This window comes from Anomalospiza imberbis, chromosome 11 (assembly GCF_031753505.1).
Source record: "Anomalospiza imberbis isolate Cuckoo-Finch-1a 21T00152 chromosome 11, ASM3175350v1, whole genome shotgun sequence".
Classification (NCBI taxonomy): Eukaryota; Metazoa; Chordata; class Aves; order Passeriformes; family Viduidae; genus Anomalospiza; species Anomalospiza imberbis.
In genome coordinates this window covers 22,346,309-22,370,152 of record NC_089691.1, presented here as the reverse complement: position 1 = coordinate 22,370,152, position 23,844 = coordinate 22,346,309, and the positions used below count along the sequence as shown (strand labels likewise).

At 51.8% G+C, this 23,844-nt stretch overlaps 1 protein-coding gene across 3 annotated transcripts in view; it reads right to left on the bottom strand.

The window, feature by feature from the left end:
* GRM7 (glutamate metabotropic receptor 7) overlaps positions 1-23,844 on the bottom strand; it is a 217,072-nt gene that overhangs the window by 7,706 nt on the left and 185,522 nt on the right. For 2 of the 3 annotated variants that reach the window (XM_068202387.1, XM_068202385.1), the window contains 2 exons: positions 13,690-13,936; positions 9,101-9,193 (listed from right to left, as the gene is read on the bottom strand). In XM_068202387.1, coding sequence (XP_068058488.1) covers positions 9,123-9,193; positions 13,690-13,936 — 318 coding nt within the window. In that variant the 3' untranslated portion in view covers positions 9,101-9,122. The remainder of the gene's footprint in view (positions 1-9,100; positions 9,194-13,689; positions 13,937-23,844) is intronic. The other variant, XM_068202386.1, reaches the window with a different exon arrangement.

Genomic DNA, 23,844 nt, shown 5'->3' with positions numbered 1-23,844 from the left:
CTTCTCTGTCCATAGGGTGAAGGAACCCTTAGCTCAGACAGCACAGGGCCAGCAGTTCCATCAGACCCACGCCTGCACTGCAGCACAGAGCCAGACAGCTCTGACTTTGTTTCCAGTGGAATGATTCCTGTTCATTCCAGGGAAGCAGGCTTCCTCAGGGGATCCCAGAAAGCACGGCAAGCTCCTCATGCCCATCACCCCATCACCCCAGAACGATGGAAAGGTTATTCTGCACAGCCCCTGTGCACAGGGCACCTCTCTGCAAAGAGGCAAGAAGAAGGAATGGACTCTTGCAGAGCTGGGCATGTTTTCCTCTGTGTACAGAAAAACAATGGACTTGGGCTCACGCACAGAGCTCTGGCACAGAGGGGATAGACAGAGCTGCTGTGCTGGAAAGCTTTTCCTAATGCCACAGGGCAAGCATTACACTTCCCTGACACTGCTCCACGGACAACAAATTTCAGCTGTCTACAAAGACAAGCAAGAAAAAATCCTATGGAGCATAGCACAACTCATGCAGTTCCTGTCTTCAGGAGAGTGCAGTTAACTCCAGCCCTCCAGCCTGGAGAGGGATTGCAACCCACTGAAATCCCATTGAACTCCTGCTCAAGACAAGGGCAAAGCAGCACCTGGGGATGTCAGCACTGCCAGCTCTGAACATTTACAGTAAAGTATAAACCAGAAAGTTAATGACTTATTCTGAAGCCTCTGTAACAATTTCCCTCTTAGATACAGGGAGCACTTTGGGTTTGGCGTGGTTTTCCAGCACTGGGCAGTAAGCTCAGACCTGGGGGCAGCTGCCGTTCCTGGGCACAACACATCCCTGAGGAATGCCACCAAACTGCCACGGCCTCTGGCAGGAGATGCCCGTGCAAGGGCAAAGCTCTGCTCCTCCGAAGGACAGATGTGTACCTGTGTTAATTCCCAGGAGCTGTAAGCAGCGATGGGGCCACGCTGGGACAGCCCTAACCCTGTTTGGCCCTGGCCAGAGGTGGCACTGGCCACGTGTGATCATTCAGCAGGGCCAGCACAGCTCTGTGCACACAGCACAGCACATCATTTCTGCCTGCAGTGCCAGACCCTGCTCCAGCTCCCGGGCTGGGCTCAGGGATCAGCTCCTCCAGCCACCCCTTGGCTTTGAGGGGTTATCAGGGGGGACCTCGGGAGATCAGTCCAGAGATGAACCTCCCCACCTGGGCCACCAACAGAAATACAGAGCCAGGCTGTTCATGGCCCGAAACATCAGCAGGGTTTTGCCAGAAACCGAACTATGGGATTGAGATTCTGAGTCAGGAAATAAAACTGATAGAGAAGGATTAGTTGTACCCTTCCAAATAAAATCTAAAATCAACAAAGTATGACACTGCTGAAGAACGTCCATCTCAGGCACCTTTGGCTGTCTCCCTATCTCCTGTTTGGCTGCATCTCTCCCCATCTCCTCCTTGTCTGCTTTGCAGATAAGAACTTCTGTGTCAGGTGAAGCTTGAGAGCATGTGCCCCATTGGGATCAGGGGATGTGCAGCAGGAAGGCTGATTAATACCTGCAGCCATGAAGGACTGCAGAGGGGCACAGGCAGAGCTGTGTTTGTGCTCTCACGGGGGATGTGGGGACAGAAATCCTGCTCTGAGTGCAGGAGGACGTGGGGATGGAACCAGGGACAAAGGAGTCCCTGCACAACCCTCACACCAATCCATCCCCAGAGCCTCGCCTGCACCAGATCACTGGAGCTGGAAAGGTACACAGGACCTTAGGAAACGTGTTTCCAAATGTTTATGAGACTATGGCAGGGAAGAAACAAACCCAAGTCATATTCCTTAATTGGAGCTGGCGGTACAGAAAACCTGCTAATTCCAACTCCACTCCTACTGCTGTGTGTGAATGCTGTGGACTGCAAAGATAACAAATGGAAGCAAATTATTTTCACCTGCTTAAAACAAAGCCATTAACAGCACTTTGGTTATCTTACCTGGAAAGCCAGGCTCTGCAGAGAGCTGTTAGAGCCAAGTGTGAAAACAGTTTGCATGAAACATAATTAAAATTATGACCTGAGTGATGGCTAAAACATCCCCAAGGAGGCCTGGAGTCAGAGCTGTTGGAAAACAATTCACCTCTGCCTCCTGACTGTGTTGCTGAACTGGTTCCAGGATGTCCCCAGTGCCTTGTCCCCAACCCCTGGGCACAACCAGGGCTCCGTGGCTGCCCTGCCCTCCCAGCACTGCTGTGACCTGTTCCAGCACATCTCCCCAGCCTCTATTGCTCCTGCCATCCTGGGAGGTGTTGTCATCACCCTCCCAGGGAACAATTCCTCCCCAGTATCCCAGCTCACCCTGCCCTCTTGCCGTGGAAGCCATTCCCCCTGTCCTGTCCCTCCAGCCCCTGGAAATATTCTCTCTCCACCTTTCTTCAGCCCCTTCAGGCACCAGGAGGCCACAATTAGGTCACCCTGAAGCCTCTCTTCAGCACTCCCAGTTCTCCCAGCCCTTCCATGGTTATACAGTAATCACACAAGCAATATTTTCTTACTCACCCCCAGGAACTCCTCTCCCTTCCTGCCAGCTGGCCTGCTCCAACTCCTTGGCAAAGGGTTGCAAGTAACAAACATCTTAACAGGAAAATCAAGAATGTTCATGAGGTGCAGAGAGACTCAATTCACTGGAAAATGTATTCCTGGTGTACAACTCTGTTACACAGTGTCTGACAAAATTACACTCTGAGCTGTGCTGTTAAACAGCCCAATTTTGCTGCAATCAACATTTAATTTTTTAGCAGAAAGTCTTGATTTCAAATACCCTGGAAATGTTTAACAGCTGATATTAATAAGAGCCCAGATTTAATGCAGGGTTCTTTATCCCGGGGACATGATAGGCATCGTGACAAGTGGTGTAACTATGGCAACTTTACCTTTCCTGTTTCTTTCTCCCCCGAACAGCAAGAACAGGCACCTCGGTGGATGCAGTGCCAGACTGCTCCCAGCTGAGAGCCAGAGCTCTGGGTCACTGAGGGGAATCTCAGCCAAGCCTCACATCCTGGGCCTGGGCTGCCTCCCTTCCCTCTTACCTGTCCCATGGTGTGCTCCATGGCGTTTACACGTGTTTAACTAACTCCCTTCCTTGTTCTTTCATTTTCCTCTGTGGCTGGAAAAGAACCCCTGCCTTTGCTCCCTGCTGTCAGAGCCCAAGCCAGAAGTCTCAGCCCAAAGTCGAAACTCCTCTTTTCAAGGCCAGAAGGATGCTCTCCTCTAATGAGTCCCACACCTCTCTGGGAGATGCCACATTTCTTTCCCCGAAGCCAGTACAGAGAAACAAACCCCCTGTGACGTTTTCCAGAGTGCTGGGTGTGCCAGCAGTGTCTGTGAGAGAGGAGCACCCAGAACCCCCAATTTCTGATGGGCCATTGCTTGGATTTGCTGCACTTCCTGGCGCTCAAAAGCCCAACAAGCCCAGGTCCCTCTGTGACAACACAGACCAACACCTCCCTCACTCAGCGTGGCTCCTGCCACAGACACAGCGGGGCTCAGCTGAGCCCCGTCCCCTGACTGCTCCCACCCTCCCCAGCCCAGCAGCACCCTCCTTCCCAGAGCTGCTGGGCTTTTCTGTGCTGTGCTTCCCACAAGGTGACAGACACAGCAGGGTTTGGACAGCTCCACCAAGCATGCGCAGCGAGGCAGGAACAGAGATTTTTGCTGTTCTTACACAACCTGAGCAGTTTTCTCCATAGCTGCAATCATGCTCCCCAAAAACTGCCTGGTTTTGTGTATTTGAGAAATTAATTTTGCTGCAATATTGCTTGAGGTTTGTTCTCCTTTTTACCCCATCATTTTTAGAATTTCCTTTTTTAACTCACTTGCCAAATTTTCAATAGAATTATGAACAAAAACGGCCCTTGCAGCCACTGGTTCTGCTGCTGCTGCTGGGAGCTCTTTGCAGCTGTGAGCTGCTCCCCAGAGGCTGGATTCCAGTGATTTCAGGGACTTCAGGGGGATGGGGGTGAGGATGTGAGGTCTGATCTGATGCTACAGCTCCTTTCCTGAAGCACGTCCCCAGCAGGGAGCAGGATGTGAGCGAGCCCTGCAGGGAGCTGAGCACAGCACAGGCTGAGCCCTGACATTTGCCCTGCCTGGGAGAAAGGGAGGCATTTTAAATAGATGGGAGACAGGAGAGCCAAAAACCATGTCTTTTCCCTGATATTGCAATTTACAGATTTGACAGAATCTCCCTGAGAGGATGTAAGGAGTGATAACTTAGTCAGAGGGAGAACTCAGAGCTACTGAGAGTTTGTTAAGCAAAAAAGTGAGAGGGAGTGGTCCATGGGGTACAGCTGTATCTGCTCACTCCTCACCAAGATCTCCCAGGGAAAAAGACCACAGAGGAAGACAGAAAACGTGGAATCAACGATGAATACTTACACACTAACTACTCCTCATTTCTGCTCACAGACATCCATCTACTACACAGCTTTAAATATCCCAGGCACCTCTAGCCATGAGTGTGTTTTTATTCACACATCAGACTCGAAGGTGATGGTTTAAGTGCCCTCAGAATTTCAATTTTTACAAAAGGAAACAGTCTGACACTTCCCTGCACATTACAATCTTGTATTGTGTAAAGTCATGAAGGGTGTGAGACAGTCTGCAGATAATTAATATGGGAGCTGGCAATTATATGAATGCACCATAGAAAGTAATTATTTTTAGATGTAAAAAAAGAAAGTAACATGATGCCCAAATGTTCAGACAGGAGGGAATGTTCTCTCAGAGGGCTGGAGCCCCTGGAGCCAGGCTGGGAGAGCTGGGGGTGCTCACCTGGAGAGGAGAAGCTCCAGGGAGAGCTCAGAGCCCTGCCAGGGCCTGAAGGGGCTCCAGGAGAGCTGGAGAGGGACTGGGGACAAAGGATGGAGGGACAGGATACAGGGAATGGCTCCCAGTGCCAGAGGGCAGGGATGGATGGGACACTGGGAATTGGGAATTGTTCCCTGGCAGGGTGGGCAGCCCTGGCACAGGTGCCCAGAGCAGCTGTGGCTGCCCCTGGATCCCTGGCAGTGCCCAAGGCCAGGATGCACCTCCATGCAATACTTTTAAAATAAGCACATCACCATTGGAAGGAATTGGTGATGTTTAGCTTTCCAGTCAGCCGTTCCAGAATCAAAATAGATGCAGTGAAGGGCTGTCAAAGACTTTCAGTTACCAATTTTGAGTGCAAATTCTCATTTCTTAGCAGCCTCCATTGAACAGAAAATCCCTCAAGTGAGGTTAAACACGGAGTATTTTCTCAGGCTGAAACTGGCCAGATTTAAAACAAAAATGACACTTCAATCCAGCAAATAATTATTCCATAGCACACACGGGAGGCTGATGAGCTACAGAGCATCTCACAGCTCGGACCCAGAGCCTTCAAAGAGCTGATTGTCCCCAGGGCCACCTGGCTGGCCCCAGGGCCAGCGGGCTGCTCCTGGCCTGGGGCACCCAGGGCTCCCGGGGCTGTGAGCAGGAGGAGAACGGGCACGGAGCATTGGGGGGTACCTGAACCATCTCCCCCTTCCAACAGCAGCCCCGGGGCAGTCTGAACCATGTCAGGACTCCTCTCTCCACAGCTTCCTTCCAGAGGAACTCAGCAACTGCACTTCTCCTCCCGGGGAGCTGTGCCCACGGCAGGCAGGGACTCCACAGGGTGCTGCACAGGCTGTGCCAGCCCTGGCAGTGCCCAGGCTCCCAGTGCCACTGGAGTCAGCGCTGCCTGGTGTCTGTGTCCAGCCAGCCTTCCCAAACCCTGGGATAATCAGCACTGCCTGGTGCCCATGCCCAGTGCCCCCCAAAGCCTGGGATAATCAGCACTGCCTGGTGCCCCTGTCCAGTGTCCCCAAACCCTGGGATAATCAGCACTGCCTGGTGCCCATGCCCAGTGCCCCCAAGCCCTGGGATAATCAGCACTGCCTGGTGCCCATGCCCAGTGCCCCCCAACCCCTGGGATAATCAGCACTGCCTGGTGCCCATGCCCAGTGCCCCCAAACCCTGGGATAATCAGCACTGCCTGGTGCCCATGTCCAGTGCCCTCATATCCTGGGATAATCAGCACTGCCTGGTGCCCCTGTCCAGTGCCCCCAAACCCTGGGATAATCAGCACTGCCTGGTGCCCATGTCCAGCCTTCCCAAAGCCTGGGATAATCGGCACTGCCTGGTGCCCATGTCCAGTGCCCTCATATCCTGGGATAATCAGCACTGCCTGGTGCCCATGCCCAGTGCCCCCCAACCCCTGGGATAATCAGCACTGCCTGGTGCCCATGTCCAGTGCCCTCATATCCTGGGATAATCAGCACTGCCTGGTGCCCATGCCCAGTGCCCCCAAAGCCTGGGATAATCAGCACTGCCTGGTGCCCCTGTCCAGTGCCCCCAAGCCCTGGGATAATCAGCACTGCCTGGTGCCCATGCCCAGTGCCCCCAAACCCTGGGATAATCAGCACTGCCTGGTGCCCCTGTCCAGTGCCCTCATATCCTGGGATAATCAGCACTGCCTGGTGCCCATGCCCAGTGCCCCCAAACCCTGGGATAATCAGCACTGCCTGGTGCCCATGCCCAGTGCCCCCAAGCCCTGGGATAATCAGCACTGCCTGGTGCCCCTGTCCAGTGCCCCCAAAGCCTGGGATAATCAGCACTGCCTGGTGCCCATGCCCAGTGCCCCCAAGCCCTGGGATAATCAGCACTGCCTGGTGCCCATGCCCAGTGCCCCCAAACCCTGGGATAATCAGCACTGCTTGGTGCCCCTGTCCAGTGTCCCCAAACCCTGGGATAATCAGCACTGCCTGGTGCCCATGCCCAGTGCCCCCAGACCCTGGGATAATCAGCACTGCCTGGTGCCCCTGTCCAGTGCCCCCACGCCCTGGCACAGCCCCTGGCCCTGCACACCCATGCAGGACCTGCTGGGGATGCACTCCCTGCCCCCAGCAGTGCCCGAGGCCAGCCTGGGACACCCGACAGGAATCCCAGGGGAATGCAGAGGCCAAGGCTCTGCCAGCCCCTGCCAAGGCCAGGGCAGGGAGCGGCTCCTGGGGCCCTGGCAGCCCCAGCCCCAGCCCAGGAGGTGCTGCAGGCACTCCTGCAGCCCCAGCTGCGACCCTGCAGCTCTGCAGAAGCCTCAGCTGCTTCCTTGCCTTGCTCACTGCTGGACAATTCCTTCCATCACACCTACCACGAGGACTTTTTCAAGCCTTGTATTTGCAGCAGCCTCAAGAGCAGAGAAGCCCTATTTGTCACTCCCAGGAAACAATCTGGAGCCTTTCAAACCCATCTCCCTGTGCATCACAAGCAGAAATTGATACAGTCAGTCAGGGCTCAGCTCTGCTCATTCCTACCACAAACACCTTACCAGCAAAACAAGTGTCAGTTTACAACCAGGCTGATGTTTCCTGCTAGCCCGGCTTTGTTTTTAATACACTGCATTGTTTCATGCTGCTTGTTGCTTTGTATTCCTGGGAGGACAATTCAAAGCAGCAAGAGGGCTGCAGGAGCTGGAGCAGCAATGCTGGGGCAGAGACGGAAAGCAACCTGGAGCAGAGGAGCACTGGCAGGACCAGCACAAGCCCAAAGCATCCCTGGATGCAGCACTTTCAAAGCTTTTCTGGACCAAAGTTTAAAATCTGCTTAAAGAATCTGAGTGGCCAGTTGCTTTTTATAGGACTTGGATGACAGAGTTATCTGTGTGCTTTTGCAGACAGCAATTTCTTAGATTATTTCCATTATTACATAGAAAAAAAATTAGAATCTGAGCTCCTAAATATTTTTTGTGCCATTAAAAAAAAAAGAGTTTTATTTAAAAAAACGATTTCTCCTGAGATGTAGGTGTCTTCCATCTCTCTCCTTCTCATCTCCTTCCTTTAGCAATTTCATCTTCACAGAGCTGCCCTCTCCTGTCTCCTCTTCCACTTGCAGTAATGCTTTGAGTGGCCTCCTGTCCTGCTGGGCTGCTTTGTCCCACTTCCCCAGCCCAGCCCTGCCCGAGCGCAACCCTTGGATGCTCGGGGTCACCCCGGGGCTCACGGAGAGCTTCAGCCTCCCATCCCCTCCGCCTGAGCTGGGAGTTGGCATAATGGCCCTGATTCAAATACAATAAAAACCAATTTGAGCTCTCAGGAGGACTGAATTGATGCTGGAGCTGGGGCAATTTACACCAGCCAGAGATATTGGTAATTTCTTTTCCTGTGACTCAGAGACTCGATTCAAGTAACATTCCAACCTTTGCTGATAGAAGTTCTCACCTATTAGGGCCCAGCTAAACATTCTGAAGGCTGAATACAGTGATTTTTCCAGCCCTCCGTGCACAGCAGCACAGGAACCAGGTCAGGTACAAGCTTTTGTACCTGGGCAAAGCCCCCTGAGCACACAGGGAACTGTGAGAAGTACTTATTAATGGTTGGCAACCATTTCTCTCCAGTATCAAAGGCTTCCTGACTCCTCTGTGTCCCTAGGAAAGCAGGAATTCCTGGCTGATGCAGTCACAAAGACCAAAGGAGCTCACACATCACCAGATCACCACGAGGCAGCCACAACACGCAGGAAAAGCCAGCCCTCAAAAATTGTTCACTCGTGCTTCCACCAAGTCAGTGGTCACTGGGCTGCCGTGGGGAAAAGCAGCTTTCCAAGCCTCCTGGAGCATTTGCAGTTTTGGAGTAGGGAGGGTTGATCACACCTGGGCTAGGGCTCTCTGCTGCCAGGCAGCCCTGCGATGAGGTGCTGGGGAGGACTCAGGAAACACGGCCTTAGCTGTCACATCTGGGGCCAGAATTAACTTTTGATCATTTGTCGGTTCGTTTTTAAACAAATATCTCCATCCTCAAAGGCTTTATCGGGACCCAGCTCCAGTGGTGGGAAGGAGGAGGCCACTCAGAGCTGGTGCCAGCCACGTCCGGGTCTCCCCCTTCCCAGGCAAACCGCCACGGCAGCTTTTGGTAACGGGCTTGTGAACAATTTTTAAGTTAGATATCTTTTTTTAACACATCTGCACTAATGAAAATTTCTAACATAATTATGCATATAACAAAAATAGTCACAATCATCATAATCATCATCATAATTTGAGAATAAAATAATAAAAGCTCGGTTTTCCTTACCTTTTTGGAAAGCAGGCAAAAGCTATACAGTAGGTGGGAGAGTGTACCAAGTAACAGACTTTTGAACACTCTTTCTTACTGGTGGTATAGAGTCTACAGGGAAAGTAAATACATTGAATGTAGGATAGGTCTGGGCACAAGAACGCTCACAGCCTGCCCTGCCATGGGTTCCTGCCACTCATCTCACTCACACTGGGCACTGGGAGGCACCAGCACAGGAAATCAGCCCTGGCAGCCCCAGGGAGCCAGGCCAGGGAGCTCAGGTACCTCCAACCACGGGAGCAACTGCTCGCAGGACAGCAGGGCTGGCTGAGCAGACTTCCCTTCCTCTCCCCTGAACCAGCTCTGGGATATTTCGGCTGCAGCTTCAGAGCCCCTGTCCCTCCTGAGCCCCAGAGTCACTCACAGGCTCCTTGGCATCACCAACAGCCATTTGAGTGTTGTCCTCAGGAAGGGGAAGGAGTAACTACACGTAAATCTCACCGTAAGTGAGGTATGGGCTCTCTCCCAGTCTGACATTGCTCCTGCAGCAGAAACTGGAGCCGACAGCCCAGCAGGGCACTCCACCTGCTCCACCTCAGGCTCCACCAGAAACACCTTCCCAAAGTGTGAAATTCCAGCACACGAGAGCACAGCAAACTCATGCCAGGGCCGGGAGCTGCTGCGCACCAAGGGCTGCTGGTCCCAGACGTGCCCAGCGGGGAAAGCCGTGCAGCGAGCGACGGCAGGCACGTGCCAGATGGCAACCCGGAACGGTTAAGAGAGTTTTCCTAAGTAGATTGGAAGGCTTGGCCTTAACACATCCCACCCAGCCTGGAAGCCCTCCCACGGTGTGGCTGGGAGCTCAGCCTGTGTCACTGCTGCTTCCCCAGAGATCCCAAGGCAGTGTTCTCACAGCCAGCCCCGCTCCCCTGGCGCCTGGGAGATGAGCTCACTGCATTTCCAGGGATTCTCCTCTCATGGTAATCAGTGCCTTCTTTGGGACTCACTCCAGACCCACCTCCCAAGTGCTTGGCACATTTTTTCCTGAGCCTAAATTCCAGCAGAGTGCCCCAGAGTTGTGTGCAGTGGTTCCACAGGATGAGGATCCCCTGCTCCTGGGAAGCCACTGAGGAGTGCACAGACTTCAGCCTGACATGCACATCTTCAGCCCTGCCACAGAGGGCTCTGGGCTGGGAGAGACCCCAAATCCCACCCAGAGCCACCCCTGCCAGGGCAGGGACACCTCCCACTGTCCCAGGCTGCTCCAGCCCCAGTGTCCAGCCTGGCCTTGGGCACTGCCAGGGATCCAGGGGCAGCCCCCGCTGCTCTGCTCTTTTAAAGATCTACTAAAACCTGGAGATTTTTTTTCCAGGCTGTTTCTCTGTAAAACCACCCACATTTTGCTTGTGGCTTGCCTGTGGCCCGTGAGCAGCACAAGCCACAAATCTGGGCTCAGCCCCCAGATTTCCAGTGGTTGGAGGTACATGGATGCCGTGCTGGTGCTCCCTGGGCTCAGGGGAGTACAGGGGGACACAGGGAACACTCAGGGGACACTTTGAGCAGAAATGGCACCTCCAGCACCCAGCAGCTGAGCAAGCAAGAGCAGCAGCCCCGTGAGCCCCAGAAAATCACAGTGCAAACCCCCAGTGTACCTGCAGAGCCCAGGGCTGAGCCAGGCCAGCTCCTCAGCTCGCTCTGGGCACTGCTGATTTTGATCCTCTCCAGGAATCCCCCTGCCCCCTTGAGCTCCGGAGCCAAACCCTGCCCCTGCTCAGAGCCTGGGGGCACCAGGCAGCCCCTGCCCCACAGCCAGAGGCCATCTGAGAGGAGCAAAGCCAACTTCACAAAGAAATACTGAAAAAACATCCCTTGGTTTTCTTTTGAGACAAGATATTTGAGATTTTTTTTTTTTAAAAATGCCCCAAGAATTGGTGCATCCAGGGCAATTCGTAATTCACATTTCCTATTTTCTGATTGCTAAAACTCTGGAAATTTCCCTATCCACAGTATAAAGTATTTTTAAAGTAGAATTGCTATAAAAACATCAAACCCATTTTTGTGTATTAACACCATACTCAAAACTTCACTGAAAATTAAGTTTGAGGAATTTTGCTTGGATGTTGTGACTTTTTCTTTTAAGCTCACTAATACAATTTTCATTTTTTTCTGCCTAAAAATGGAACTGTAAACGACTTTCATTCAACAGAATATTCAAACTTTAATAAAAGAAACTGGGTTCAGGTGGTCAGTGAACTACTGCTACCCATGTTCGTGGACACTGCCTGACCAGGGGCTGATCAATAACCTAATCAATGCTACTGGACAGTGACTGTAGCAGTTGCACTGGCACTAATGCACCCCAAGACTTTAAGTACAGCAGAAGTTCATTTCATTTGATTTTCTAATAATTGCTATGAACACACAGACCTGGGGAATGAACGAGTAGTGCTGGTACAGCTGAGACTGTGAGCAGATGGAATTCTATATCAATAATGAAAATGTTTTAAAAAATATGTACTTCACAAATTATAAAAAAGAAGTAAAAGCTTATAAACCAGAAACTCAGAGATTGCACATTTCCTAACCAACACATTCATGAGCTTTAAAATCCCACTCAGTGGAGGCTCAAGGCAAAGGTGGCACATCTGGGCAAGCCAGGGGCCTCTGCCCCTTGTGCCTCTTAAAAACATGTTCTGGTCTACAGCCCTGGGCTAAAAATGGGGTGCTTAACCAGAAACACGGGGCTTAGGCGAGCAGCATTTGTTTGAGGAAAAATATCTCCTTCCCAAAACAAAATCTGGGTGTTCTTTGGTGGGAGGGGAGAATATTCTCAGAAGTCTGGACCCAGCAATAAGATGCAGAACAGGAGAATGAGAGCAGGAGGGGACCCTGGGGTGGGATGTCCCCATGCTGGGCTTCCCACAGGGAACATTGCAGCACACAGCTTGGGTGCTTTTCTTTTTGGTCAAGTTTTGGCAAGAAACTCTTAGATATTGGGTTTTGTGGGGGAGAAACTAATTTCAGCTTAGTTGATCCAAACAGTGGTTAGTGAAGTGCACCAGCAACACAGCCCCCTGCCCTGGCCCAGCTGGATTTCAAATTCTCTTTTCCTCCCTTCCCTTCCTGAAATTTGCCTTGGCAGAGGGCCCTGAGTGTCACTGGGTAACAGCCGTGGGGGCAGGAATTCCATTTATTTCCTCTGCACGCAGGGCTCTGTCCACTACAGCTGAAAGAGGCCTCACCCAGTCCTTAATCGCTGAGAACCATTTCATGGCCTTGGTTCTGGACCCCTGCCCAGCTTCCAAGGATGAATTTAGCTTTTCCAGCTGGAATGCATTTTGTACACCTGCACGATCAGACAGCAGAGAGAAATCCTGCAGGGGTGAGCAGGGGGAGGAAAAGTGCTGTGCCAGCGATCTGCTGCCTGCTCCCACTCTGCTCTGACAGCAGAGCTGCTGCTCCAGGCAGGAATTCCAGCAGCAGCACTGAGGCAGGAATTCCAGCAGCATCACTGAGGCAGGAATTCCAGCAGCAGCACTGAGGCAGGAATTCCAGCAGCATCACTGAGGCAGGAATTCCAGCAGCATCACTGAGGCAGGAATTCCAGCAGCATCAATGAGGCAGGAATTCCAGCAGCATCACTGAGGCAGGAATTCCAGCAGCAGCACTGAGGCAGGAATTCCAGCAGCATCAATGAGGCAGGAATTACAGCAGCAGCACTGAGGCAGGAATTCCAGCAGCATCACTGAGGCAGGAATTCCAGCAGCAGCACTGAGGCAGGAATTCCAGCAGCAGCACTGAGGCAGGAATTCCAGCAGCATCAATGAGGCAGGAATTCCAGCAGCATCACTGAGGCAGGAATTCCAGCAGCATTAACAGGACTAGACCTGGCAGGGATTCCAGCAGCAGAGGGATCAGTGGAGCAGGGGCAGGGAAAGGGCATTTCTCCACATTCAGAGCTGCCTTTGCACAAGAACTGCCGACGTGCCCAGCCCTTTGCAGCGTGCTGCGGGGCTGTGCAGCTGTCTCCTTCCTCAGCTCCTTCCAGATTCAAATGCAAATCAAATTTGATGGCCTCAGTCTGTAATTTCGTGCTGTGCTATCCTCTGCTATGCACATTAAGGAAACTAGAAGTGTCTTTGCCATCTATTTTCCTTTTAAATCGGTGGCAAGATTTGCATTAAGGCCAGATAAAATCCCTAAATGGGAATCTTCAGGGGCTGTGAGATTTTTGCAAAGCAACTTTGCAGGAAGCAGGATGCAAACTGTGCTTAGCAGAGTTACTGATGAATTTGGTGCTTGCCTGGGAACCCGTCCCTGCCAGGGCCAGCTGGACCCGGGCTGCAGGGTTCTGTGCCCAGCGATGTGCTGTTCCCTCGCCCTCAGAGGGAGAGCAGGGGGAGCACGAGTCGCCCACAGCTCCCAAACCCTTCCCGCGGCGCCGCCGCCAAACGCGCGGCTCGGAAACCAGGGACAAACCCGGAGAATGCCAAAAGCGCACCGGAGCTGCAGAGCCCGCGATGGAGCAGCGCAAGCAGGGCAGGGCAGGGCAGGGCAGGGCAGGGCAGGGCAGGCTGCTGCAGAGCCCAGCACAGCCCAGTACTCACTGCTGGGGTCCACGCTCTCGCAGAGCTCGGTCTTGGCCTCGCCGTTGGGCCGGTCGCTGGGCTTGTGCGACAGGCGCGAGGACATGGTGGCCGCCGTCACCACCGCCTTGAAGCTGCGCTTGCGCTTCTGCACGTTGAGCTCGGGGTGGAAGATGATGATGTAAACCTTGGGCATGTAGAGCATCCCCAGCGCCACCGACGCGCTCAGGTTCATGGAGATGGTGAGCGTGGTGGTTTGGATGTAGAGCTGCGGACAACAGAGAGGGGTTACGCGCCGGGCCGGGGCTGCAGCGCCCCACACACACATAAACACCTGCTGGAAAGGGATTTTAACCTGTCTGGGTGTGTCACACACATAAACACCTGCTGGAAAGGGATTTTAACCTGTCTGGGTGTGTCACACACATAAACACCTGCTGGAAAGGGATTTTAACCTGTCTGGGTGTGTCACACACATAAACACCTGCTGGAAAGGGATTTTAACCTGTCTGGGTGTGTCACACACATAAACACCTGCTGGAAAGGGATTTTAACATGTCTGGGTGTGTCACACACATAAACACCTGCTGGAAAGGGATTTTAACATGTCTGGGTGTGTCACACACATAAACACCTGCTGGAAAGGGATTTTAACCTGTCTGGGTGTGTCATACACATAAACACCTGCTGGAAAGGGATTTTAACCTGTCTGCATGTGTCACACACCATGGGTGGGGCTGCAGCTCCTCACACACACATAAATATCCCCTGGAAAGGGATTTTAGCCTGTCTGCATGTGTCACACACATAAATATCCCCTGGAAAGGGATTTTAACCTGTCTGGGTGTGTCACACACATAAATATCCCCTGGAAAGGGATTTTAGCCTGTCTGCATGTGTCACACACATAAATGTCTCCTGGAAAGGGATTTAAACCTGTCTGGGTGTGTCACACACCACGGGTGGGGCTGCAGCTCCTCACACACACATAAATATCCCCTGGAAAGGGATTTTAACCTGTCTGGGTGTGTCACACACATAAACACCTGCTGGAAAGGGATTTTAACCTGTCTGCATGTGTCACACACCACGGGTGGGGCTGCAGCTCCTCACACACACATAAATATCCCCTGGAAAGGGATTTTTAACCTGTCTGGGTGTGTCACACACATAAACACCTGCTGGAAAGGGATTTTAACCTGTCTGGGTGTGTCACACACCATGGGTGGAGCTGCAGCAGTTCAAACATAAATACCCACTGTAAAGTCATTTTTAACCAGTCTGCCTGTGTTACACATCGGGCCTGGCCAGGCTGCAGCAGTTCAGACACAAATACCTACTGGAGAGGGATTTTTATCCGATTTGCACACATTACACATCGGGCCGGGCCAGCCTGCGGTGCCTCACACACAAACACCCACTGTAAAGGAATTTTTAACCAGTTTGCTCGTTACACGCCACCTGGCCAGGCTGCAGCAGTTCACACACACACATCCCCATTTCACACCGATTTTTAACCAGCTTGCAGTGCAGATGTGCGAGCTGAGACCTTTGCCCTGCAGCCACCGTGATGTCCCACGAAATGCCCTGCCTGATCCACCAACAGCCGCAGTGCCCGAGGCTTCCAGTGGCCCGAACACAGCTCCCACAGCAAGTTATGGCACAGCTCTGGCTCATTCGGTTAGAGCGCAGGTCCGATTTGGACTGAAATAATTCCGAGACAAACTAGGGTTTGGCTGAGCTGTAAGTTATACAACAGAAGCTATAATGACACAGGTGACTTTAGAAACACTGAGGAAGGTGGGATTTTCTTGTTTTTACCGTCCTTTAATTCTCTACAATTCACTGAAATAACTTCGCAGAGAATACACAACAATTTCTGCTCGTGGCACTCAGCTGTGCTCATTATTGTGAAAAAATATTTTCGAGTTAGAGAACGGGTACTGAGATTATTCAAATAAACCACAGGGATTTAAAAATGTACTCTGCAAATATACAGGGGTAGAAAAGCCTTTTTCACCACCTTTTTTTAAAAACTGTCTTTTCAGAGGATGCACATAACAGATAATCCAGAACAATTCTCACGACTTCAGAGGATTCAGCACAATTAAAAGGCACAGAGACAGCACAACACAGGTGTGAGGGAGCTGAAGAGGCAGCAGCATCTCTGCAGATCCTCTTCAGAAATTCAATATCCAGGAAATCCAGAGAGATGGGGAAAGCATCACACACTGAGGGGGGTTATTCAGAACACTCTCTCCTCTTCTCCTCCCACTCAGTGCCCATCAGTCTGAACTTCTGCTCTGAGAGCAGGACAAAGGTCTCCAGCCTTGCCCTCACGGTGTCCTGCAGCCACCGCTGGGGCAGTGGGCAGAGCCTCCAGCTCCTGCAAATGTCCCCAGACACTGGGGCTGCCCCTGCAGGTGGCACGCAGGGGTACCCCCAAGACGTTTAATTGTTTTATTCGTAATTAGGGGCACTCTGCACAGCTGCTGTGCCCCGGGGGCTGCCCCAGTGGGGAACTGGCCTGACTGGGAGCTGCCTCACCCTGGGCACCTTTTGATCCAGCACTTCCCCCTTCAGCCTGGGCTGCTGCAAAGGCTGCCCCAGCAGAGCAGCAGCAGCTCAGGAACTGGCTTTTCTTTTTCCTGCTGGAAAGGGGTTGAAGGTGAGATGATTATTTAATCAAAGGGGTCTTGGGCAGCACCTCACCAGAGTTCCCACCTTGCAAATGCTGATGGGAGATAAAAGGGAGGGAGAAAAGAGCCGTTTGTAGAACAAGGAGGGATGAGTGACACACAAAGCTCTCATGACAAATGGGAGCAGCCTAAAGATAAGGGAAACTAATAGATATGCTTATTATGCAGAGCCTCAGTTTTATGTGTTTTATCTCTGCTTTGTGGTTTTACCAGTCAGACATAAAAATGCAGTTTACGTGAAACTATTTCATTTCTTATTTCACTTCTTCTGATAAATTCTGGGGAAGCATTTTAGATGAATGCAAATGGGTGACTTAAAGTACAAAGGATCAGATTTAACTGACAATGGGACTCTAATAACTCATGCGTGCCTTTTACAGCTGGCTGCTGAACCTGGCAGCTCCCAAACCTGAGATTAAATTAAGAAATTAAGATGCAGATTTAGTGAGAGATGCTCGAACTTGACACGAATGAGAACTGGGACCGAGCTTATTCTGCTCTGGGGTGACACAGCTGTGGCCTTGCAGGGCCTGAAGGAGCTACAGGAAACTGGAGAGGGCATTTACCAGGGCTGGAGGGACAGGGGACAGGGGATGGCTCCCACTGCCAGAGGGCAGGGATGGAAGGGATATTGGGAATTAGGAATTGTTCCCTGGCACGGTGGGCAGCCCTGGCACAGGGTGCCCAGAGCAGCTGGGGCTGCCCCTGGATCCCTGGCAGTGCCCAAGGCCAGGCTGGACACTGGGGCTGGGAGCACCTGGGACAGGGGGAGGTGTCCCTGCCATGGCAGGGGGGCACTGGGTGGGATTTAGGGTCCCATCCCATGACTGGAAGTGTTGCCAGAGGAAATCCAAGCTTTCTAAAACCAGTCAGGTGTTGGTGTTCCAGGACCATCCCCTGGAGGGTTTGAAGCCACAGCTGCTAGGACAGAGGGACAAACCCTTCTGAAGGGTTGCCCTCGCTCAAATCTCCTTCTCTCTCAAGCAGACTCTGACTTTTGACAGATTTTAATTTCACCCACTGCATTGCAAATGCAGCGACTTTGAAGCAGGCACTGGAGAAAACCCAACCCCGAGGACATCATTCACATGCAAAAGCACCTAGATTTTATCACTGCTTCTACATAAGTGATTTCCATTTGAATTTTAGATTTTTATGTTTTCCAGATTCTTGCTTTATTCATGCAAATCACAAAAATTGCCTTCCAAACCTTGAGAGAAAATTGGACTGGTCTGGAATACACACATCTAATAACGGGCAATTTTTATAGAACAAAATACATCAATGGCTAGTTTTGCACGAACTGTGATTTCTCTGGGAAGCAAAGCACTGCAGGATCAGGCCTCTGTCTCTGCCAACCCAGGGGAGATTTCCAGCTGCTGGGCCAGAAGAACTGAACTTACAGTTTATAGAACAACTTAACTCAGAGCTGCAGAGCTTTGAAAAGTCCCTTTAGGAGTCAGAAACCCTTTTTGCAGGCTAAAGCTCTGCCTTCAGTCTAATCAAGAGCAACTGCTCCTCTTCTCTAATTCAGCTTTCTAATTATGCACTGAATTGTGTTATGTTGCAATATGGAAATAAAGTGGTAACTTGAGATATTTTTGGACTCGTGCTATTACAAGCCAATTTATCTCACTTTTATATGGGAATTAAAACAAATGTTCTTACAGATGAAGTAGATGGTTTATAAATCTCCCAGAAGGCTTTTCCAGGTCATCTGGAGATTCTATCTCATTCTCTACATTATGTTGTGCAAATATAAGAATGAGAAACACTTTTTAATAAAAATTAAAATTAGCTTCCCCTGCGCTATGTGTTTGCAAAACCACGGGACTGAAAGGACCTGAATGCAAATGTGCCCTCGGGCATTTCGGTGTGCAAGGGGTGGCAGAGGGCACTGCCCCCTCCTTCAGGAGCTCTGGACCCTCGCTGGGAGCCCCAAACCCACCTGCGCGTGCCAGCACGCGGTGCACGCAGGCAGGGATGTTACAAAATATGGTTTGGGCCCTGCTGCTCTAGCCAAGCCAGCAGTGAAGAATCCTAAGGATGAAAGCAGTTAGCACAACAAACCCTCCTGGTCAGAGAACCATTGGCACCTGTGAAAAACAAGCAGGCTGCCCCATGGGAATCAGTGAACAAAATCTGCAAACTGTCCAGGAACAGCAAGATTTGGTGGGCAGGCACAAAGGCCGTTTAGGGACCGATAAAGCGGTCCATGGAACACAACCAGTTCCCCTGCTGAGGTGCCAGCAAGCCCCCAGCAAGCACCCAGGGCCAGGTGGGACAGCAGCCCTGAGGGAATGCAGGTGCTGGGGAAGTCGTACAAGTGCCAAGGTCTATAAACAAATCTGATCTACAAACAAATCGCAGGAGTTGTGCTGATCACAGCTATTACAGCAGAAATAGCAAGGCAGGCACAGAGAGCCTTTGTGGGGTGGCTGTGGGATGGCAGGGAACCAGTCCCAGCATTTCACTAGAAATTCTGTGCTTGGCAATTCAACAGAGGTGACACTGAAGGCTGGGATGGGGTTTCAGTGTCAGAAAATGTTGCTTGCTGTGCAGCCTGGCAGTGCTTGGGTGCCCAGAGAACCCCAGTGCCCCATGCCAGGTTCAGGGAATGGGCTGCACATCCCAGAATCCCGGAGTGCTTTGGGGGGAGGGACCCTAAATCCCACCCAGTGCCACCCCTGCCATGGCAGGGACACCTCCCACTGTCCCAGGTGCTCCCAGCCCCAGTGTCCAGCCTGGCCTTGGGCACTGCCAGGGATCCAGGGGCAGCCCCAGCTGCTCTGGGCACCTGTGCCAGGGCTGCCCACCCTGCCAGGGAACAATTCCTAATTCCCAATAACAATTTATGCCAACAAAATGAGAATTCCTCAAATAGAAGCATCTAAAAGACCAACTTGCTGAGGGCAGAATCATGTCCCAGCCTCTGTGGCAGCATTCCAGAGCCAGGGATGCTGTGAGGGATCCTGTCCCAGCATGTTCCTGGCAGCAGGAGGCTCAGCCATCCACAGGAAAACTCACTCCTCAGTATTCCCAGGGAGTCCCACCTGCAGGGGCCACCCTCAAAGGCAGCCAGCACGGAGCGAACAGGACTAAAAGGACAAATTCCCAATTCCCAGTGCCTGCTCGCTGAAACTGCTTCTCCTGATGTCACCTTGTCAGAGCCACTATTCATTTCCACGTCCCAAGAGCACCCAGCACATCGAGTTTCAGCTTGTGGTTCACAGGCAAACGTGTGGAGGAGAGTTGAAGTGAATGTCTGTATTTTAAATATCTCAGTTATTCCAGCTAAATATTTAATACAGCTTGTTCCCTTATATTAGGAACCTCCTTATGCAAGAAATTTGCATGATAAAAATAAACATTCATGGGTTATATCTATAACTTGTGTGATAATACAAAATAGCAAATGCTGAAGCACTTGCTCTGAGAGTTCTGATGCAGATGCAGAGAGGAGGAATTTTGTCCCTCCAGCCTGCGAGAGAAGCTCTTACAGCTTATCTGGAAGGAAATTAAATTAGCCAGATAATTGGACAGAGCAGCAATGGAAAAAAGCAAGTGCTGCTTTCAAACAGCAGCTGATGGCTGAGAGAGGAACTGAAGCAGTGTCAGAGGTAATCCCACAAGTCACACGGGTCACACAGCCAACGCTCAGCAGGTTCCTCTGCTGCAGGAAGAGCTGCCTTGCCTTTCTGTGGCAGGTTCAGAGACAACAAAGGTGCCCAGGAGCTGCTTGGAGTCACTTGGGAATTGCTTACCAAGAAAAGGACAGGGCTGGCCCTGGCTCAGGCCAACAGAGGACTGGAGGTGTTTGGAGCTGGTGCCTCCCTGGCATTCCCTGTCCTTGGACAGAAACTGGGCAGAGTCAGGAATGTGCAGGAGAAGGGACCCTGCCAGGACAGGGAGGTTTGCAGCGAGCTCTGTGCATCCCCAGCACTGGGCAGGAGAAGTTCTGCCTCCCCTGGGTCCTCCTGCTGCTCTGTGCCTGGCACTGAGCTCTGCAGCCTGCTGTCCCTGCTGGGGCGAGGGTCCTGGGCCCCACGGGGGTCCCCACGGGGCAGGGATGGGCTGTGATCCCTGGCCTAGCTGGGGACACAGGGGGACAGCAACAGCTGCACGCCCCTCTGCTGCCTGTCCTTCCCACACGTCCCCAGGGGATGGACAGAGCCTGCAGTGGATCAGGATCAGCCAAGGGCTGCTCCCAGTGCACGTGTGCCCACAGCAGGGCTGTCCTGCCACCTCGCAGCCCTGCTGCTGGCTCACCCAGACATCTCAGTCACAGCGGGGCTGGGCTGGATTTCAGGCACAGCCAGAGGGAAGAGCTCCAGAAACCCCATTATCAATCCTCAGAACTGTCTGCCATCTCTTGCTTGGCATTCCTGTTTGTGATCATAGCTCTAAAATAAGTTACACATCACTAAAAGAGACAAACACAAAGTGCAGCACGAGTAATGTACATCCTCCACTTCTATTATTAAAATAATGGCTTTTCCCTCTCTCACGGGCTGAGCACTTGGCTTTTTTGAGCTAGAAATAATTCTTCATCTGCCACTTCTTCCAAAAAACAAAAAAACAAAAAACAAAAAAAAAAAAAGGAAAGGAAAAAGAGCAAGCCTTCATTTCATAGCTCCCCCTCACCACTGCACTGCTAAATTGACTGACACACAATCTTGGCATTTTCGGGTATTCAGAGCCAGACTCTGGCTGCTGTTGTAAATCATATTTCTCCACACTTATTGCATTTTATTCATTTTATACATGACCAGAGATTAGAGTTCAAATGAAACAGATTTTGCTATCCTTCTTATATTCCAAACGTCACCAGTCTAGAAATCTTTAATTTTACTCACTTCAGCTGTTGAATAATTCAATGTAAAAGGAGAAAAAACCAACCCTGCAACCCCCAGTTTGAGATTTTGAGGAAAATAACGTGGGACCCCAGGGCTGGGTCTCTGCAGGATGGTGGGCACTGCACAGTGCTGGGACTGGCACAGGGGTGGCTCCTGGGGCACACCATGTCCCCAGGGACACACAATGTCCCCACTGGACCAGATTTCTCCGAGCCCTGCAATCACCAACACCTGCAAACGCCCAAATCCCCATCCCCGGTTTCCAGAGAGGAGCTGTGGAAGCTTCTAAAGCATTCCATGAGATTGACCATGGCCATCCAGCACAGCAGAAAGTCCTGGCTGGGCCCTGAACTTCCCAGAAATATTCCCAGGATCAAATATTGCTTTTAAGGACGGAGCCCAGGCAGCCTCCCCACACACACACAGACTCCTTCCTTACCAAACAGCTGCACAGTGAACACCAGGCCAAGCTCTCTCCCAGTTTTCTTAAACTATTAATAAGGCATTCCAGAACAGAAAATAAACTCAGGTCAAACGATTTTAAGACAACTCCATTTACCTGAGATGGAGGAATGAGCATGAGGAATATCAGTGGAAGGTATTGATTATAAAGAGGCAAACAAAGTGCAGGGTAATGTGTGTGTAAGCAAACACACAGGTGGGCAAGGAAATGGGCAGCTCAAAATGGGATGGCCTCCTGAAATGGTCATGTGCAATAAATCAGTTCTGAAGAATCTGCACGCTGAGAAACCACCCAGGGCTCTGGAATTTCACTCTGCAGTCATCTGGGATACATGGAGCTAAGAAATAGTCAGAGAATCCCGAAGAATAGAAAGGTATTTTTAAAAAAAACCCACCTTCAGATGCTGATCATGTGTTCAGGTGAACCTCTCTGACCACCAGGGTAAGGAATTCCATGTTCTTCAGGAAGGCTCCATCAGAGCAAAGGAGGTGCTGGCATTTAGTGCTCAAGTCAGGAGAACCTGCAGTGATGTTTGGGTTTCCCTGGAAAACCTGCAGCAACTTTTAGGTTCCTCTGTCTTCCCACACTGGAGGTGCCTTTCCCTGGAGTAAAAACCCCCACAGTGTGGGGAAGAACATGCACCAGGACAAGGGGGAATGGCTTCCCATGGCAGGGGCAGGGCTGGGGGCACACTGGGGAGGAGCTGACTCTGGTATTCCAAACTCAGAGCTGCAAGCTCCAGGGATCCACAGCTCCTGTAAGCTCCAGGGATCCAGGGCAGGGACCGGACACTGCTCTGCCCTCCTCTGCACGGGGCCCTGAGGAAGCTGCAGGAGGAAGGCAAGGCTGGGAGCATCTCAAGCACAAGGACTCCTCCTCTGAGGAACAGCAGGATGGAAGCCAGCAGCAGGAGCTGCTGTGGCTCTCAGCCCGGCTCTGCACCCCCAGGGACCCCGTGGGTGTGGGAGGGTGAGATCCTGGGGTGGGGGAGGCACAGGGGGCTCAGTGCCAGGACGGGCTCAGCCAGAGCAGCTCCTGGAGCAGCTCCTGGATGTGCCCAGGTCGTCATGGCAATGGGAACTCTGAGAGTGCAGCTCTGGGAGCTGCAGCTTTGCCTTGCCAGCACTGAAAAACACTGCCGGCGTTATTCACAGCCTGGAGAGGAGAGGCACAGAAGCCCTGATGCTTCTCTCTCCACTCGGGCTCTTTAACCAGTCTGGGGGGTTGCAGTTTTGTTTTACTGCTCAGTAAATCACACAGCCTCATATTAGGACAGCAAGCAGCCCTCTCACTTCAGGTATTCAGGCCTTGCAAAATTAAATCCAAAATCCAGAATAAATACAAGCACTGTTAAGAGTTCCCCAGTCACACACAGTAAGCTAATGCTGAGAAAACAAAGCAAAAGGATCAAGTCAAGCCTCAAGCCGGCCTCACAAGAGGGCTGACCCAGGCCAGCAGTGCAAGGCAGCCCCAGGACAGGGTTTCTCCTGCCCTGACTGGGCTTCAATCTGAGCTGTAATCAGCCAGCTGTAATCTGACCCCACTCAGGGTCTCCTGAGCCGTCCATCTGCAGCCCTGCCAGGATGAGCACCCAGGTATCTTGGCCCAGGCCGTGCCCCTGACAGGAGCAGAGATCTCCACAGAAGGTTCATCTTACAGAACAGGCTTCAACACCTTTTTTCTGTCCTTTCACTCCAGTTCTGCCTCCCCTGACCCAGCCATATGAATGCTTGATTTATACACAGCCAGTCTGGCCCACTTGGAAGGCTTTCCCTGAGATCAAACTGCTCTTTTTCTGAGACACTCCAGTTAATAAATTCCCTTTGCCTCCACTTGCTTCAGCAACTGAACGTCCTCCATCTCCTGCATATGAGGCTCACAAAATCTCACCCCAAACCTTCCCCCATCCAAAATGAAATCCTCTGGCCTTCCCAGAAGAACAAAACTTATTTCCCCGCACAGCTGGGTGCCAGTTCTTCACTGACCACACCACTGTGACCCCGCAGCTTGCTCACTCTCACGCCTTGGGTGTGTGCAGCTGGGCCCTGGGGCACTGCAGTGAGAGCTGCCAGGACACAGCCCTGGGGAGTCACTGCTGTCACCAGCTGGGGATGGTTGCTGCCAAACTCACCCAACCTCCTCTTGGTTTGGCCACTCC